The following is a 2,188-nucleotide window of genomic DNA, read 5'->3' on the forward strand; positions in this document are numbered from 1 at the left end:
GCAACAAATTCAAGAATAACATACAAAAGAACTAGAAAACATTAATCCTTATCTCTGCTAGTCTCTTCCTCATCAATAGTAACAGTTCTGTCTGCATTATCCTCTTCCTCATCAATTGCATCAACTTTCTCACCACCTTCCTCTTCATAAAGAGCCTTAATCAACATTTCTAGTTTGCATTTCCTTTCAGTATAATTATTTATAGTCGCATCCAAGGTCTTGCAAGTGTCTTTCAGCTTAGTAAGGATGCTTATTCTGTCAGTGGACCTTGAAGAAGTATGACCAGATATCATGACAATGTTGGGGATATGTTTCCTAATGAACAGTCTATAATGCAATGAGAGAGGAGGGTCCCTTTTGCAAGTACTGTCAGAATTGATCAATATGTTGGGGGTGTTGACTCGGGATAACTCCATAAATCAAATAGGGAAAATCTATTGGCATTTTTACAGCATAAGATGCAACATGTTTCATAGTCTGATCAAAAATATAAGCCCCAAAATCAAAATTTGACTTGGTCCCAACAATGTAGATGAACTTACCTAGCCCAGTATCTATATTGGTGGTATGATTGGTAGGCATCCAATTAGCAACTCCAATTCTATGGAGAATAACATACTTGACACTCAAGGCACTAGCAGACAATTTTCCTTTCCTTGACCATTCTTTTACTTGCTTAGTTGTGATCTTTTTGCAGATGACAATGTCTGAAACTTCAATTTCAGCTTGTTCTTCTTCATTTCTTCCCAAGAACCTATTGATTATTTCAGGAGAAAAGTCCACACATATACCTCTGACATACACTTTTATGAATTCTTTGCTCTTTTTGTTGTCACACTCTTTGGAGATGTTAACAATAAACTCTTTGACCAACATTTCATAGAACTTCCCAAAACCTATTACAGTTTTCATTAGACATGCTTCTTGAATCAGACTTAGCACCTTTTTACCTTCAAACACATCCTTCCCCAATTCCCTTTCCAATGCTAACCTTCTTTGATAAACATATTTCCATTTTTCAACATTTTCAACAGAGTGAAAATAGATGTTGTCAGGTGGAACTTCAGGAATGTTGGCTGGAATCTTCTTCCAAAAAGCTTGATTTCTGGAAGTGGAGATGATGTCCTGAACATTGTGTTCGACATCCTGATCATATTCACTAGATTCAGAAGGAACTTCCTTCCTTTTTAGAGACTTCTTCTTATATGTAGGAGTAACTACCTTGCTTCATCTTTTAGTGGGACCAACATTAGCCTTCTTCTTGACAGATTTGGAGGGAGTGCTGAAGGACCCAACAACTTGACCCTTCATTTTCTTCAACCATTTAGTTATGCCTGGAGCCAATCTTTTCCCGATAGGAACATCATCAGAGTCCAATTCCTCAATATTAAAAATGTCAGTGGGTTGATCAACAAGGTTTTTATCTTTGTTACCCAACTCATTAAGAACATCTTCTGACTTTTCTTTGTCTTGAGATGTCTCAGGAGAGAGAGAGAGAGAGAGAGAGAGAGAGAGAGATAGAGAAGGAGCATGCACATCAGGATCATTTCTGGGGTTCTCAGAATTGTTATTCGGTTGGGCCAAGGATGTGGATACATCCGACACAACATTTGTCTTGGGGTCAATCCCCAAAACCTAATAGATCAGCACCCGAATATTCTTATCAACATCATCTCTATCAACAACAATCACGCTAGATTTACTCAAGGAAGTAACAAATCTAGGTTTATTGTTGGTTCCAAAAGCTTCAACATTTTCAATAAAATTTATCGCAGCGGAGCAATCTCCATTCATACCAACATTAGGTTTAATGCTGATAGGGTCTAGATACAAGCTAGTCATGGATATAGGTTTATTCACAACAGTGGGAGGTTCAGGATCACTCTTATTTTTCACAGTTATGGATGGTGTGGAAGAGGTACTTACTTTAGTAGGCTTGATTTCTCTTTAAGAATAAGTTTTGGCATTTATCATGGGAGTTGCATGGACAGGAACAATTGAGAGAGGGACAACATCAATGATGACATCAGAGAGATCTAACTCAGTGCCAACATTATTAGGGTTTGCTTTCTCTTTGGAGGATTTGCTTGGAGTGAAGACAGAAGGTTGTGACATTTTGCACGAATTTGGTGGAGAGGTGATGTAGAGATGAAAATGTATAAGAATACATTTAAGAGAGAGAAAGCAA

At 37.7% G+C, this 2,188-nt stretch overlaps 1 protein-coding gene across 1 annotated transcript; it reads right to left on the reverse strand.

The window, feature by feature from the left end:
* Positions 1-369: 369 nt before the first annotated feature.
* On the reverse strand, positions 370-1,842 carry LOC127104566 (uncharacterized). Its single transcript, XM_051041748.1, has 3 exons — positions 1,717-1,842; positions 1,249-1,635; positions 370-1,125 (listed from the first exon to the last, which is right to left on the reverse strand). Exons 1-3 carry the CDS (start codon positions 1,840-1,842, stop codon positions 370-372), a joined length of 1,269 nt encoding a protein of 422 aa, XP_050897705.1.
* Between the last annotated feature and the right edge of the window lie 346 nt (positions 1,843-2,188).

The sequence above is a fragment of the Lathyrus oleraceus genome, chromosome 7 (genome assembly GCF_024323335.1).
Source record: "Lathyrus oleraceus cultivar Zhongwan6 chromosome 7, CAAS_Psat_ZW6_1.0, whole genome shotgun sequence".
In the NCBI taxonomy this organism is placed as follows: Eukaryota; Viridiplantae; Streptophyta; class Magnoliopsida; order Fabales; family Fabaceae; genus Lathyrus; species Lathyrus oleraceus.

What these genes read in the sequence shown, in the direction of transcription:
- LOC127104566 (XM_051041748.1), bottom strand. Translation starts at nt 1,842, where the DNA reads ATGACTAGCTTGTATCTAGACCCTATCAGCATTAAACCTAATGTTGGT. An exon ending in CCAACAATAAACCTAGATTT is followed by an intron (nt 1,636 to 1,716) that starts GTTACTTCCTTG and finishes CTGATCTATTAG; the next exon opens with GTTTTGGGGATTGACCCCAA. An exon ending in CTGTCAAGAAGAAGGCTAAT is followed by an intron (nt 1,126 to 1,248) that starts GTTGGTCCCACT and finishes CACAATGTTCAG; the next exon opens with GACATCATCTCCACTTCCAG.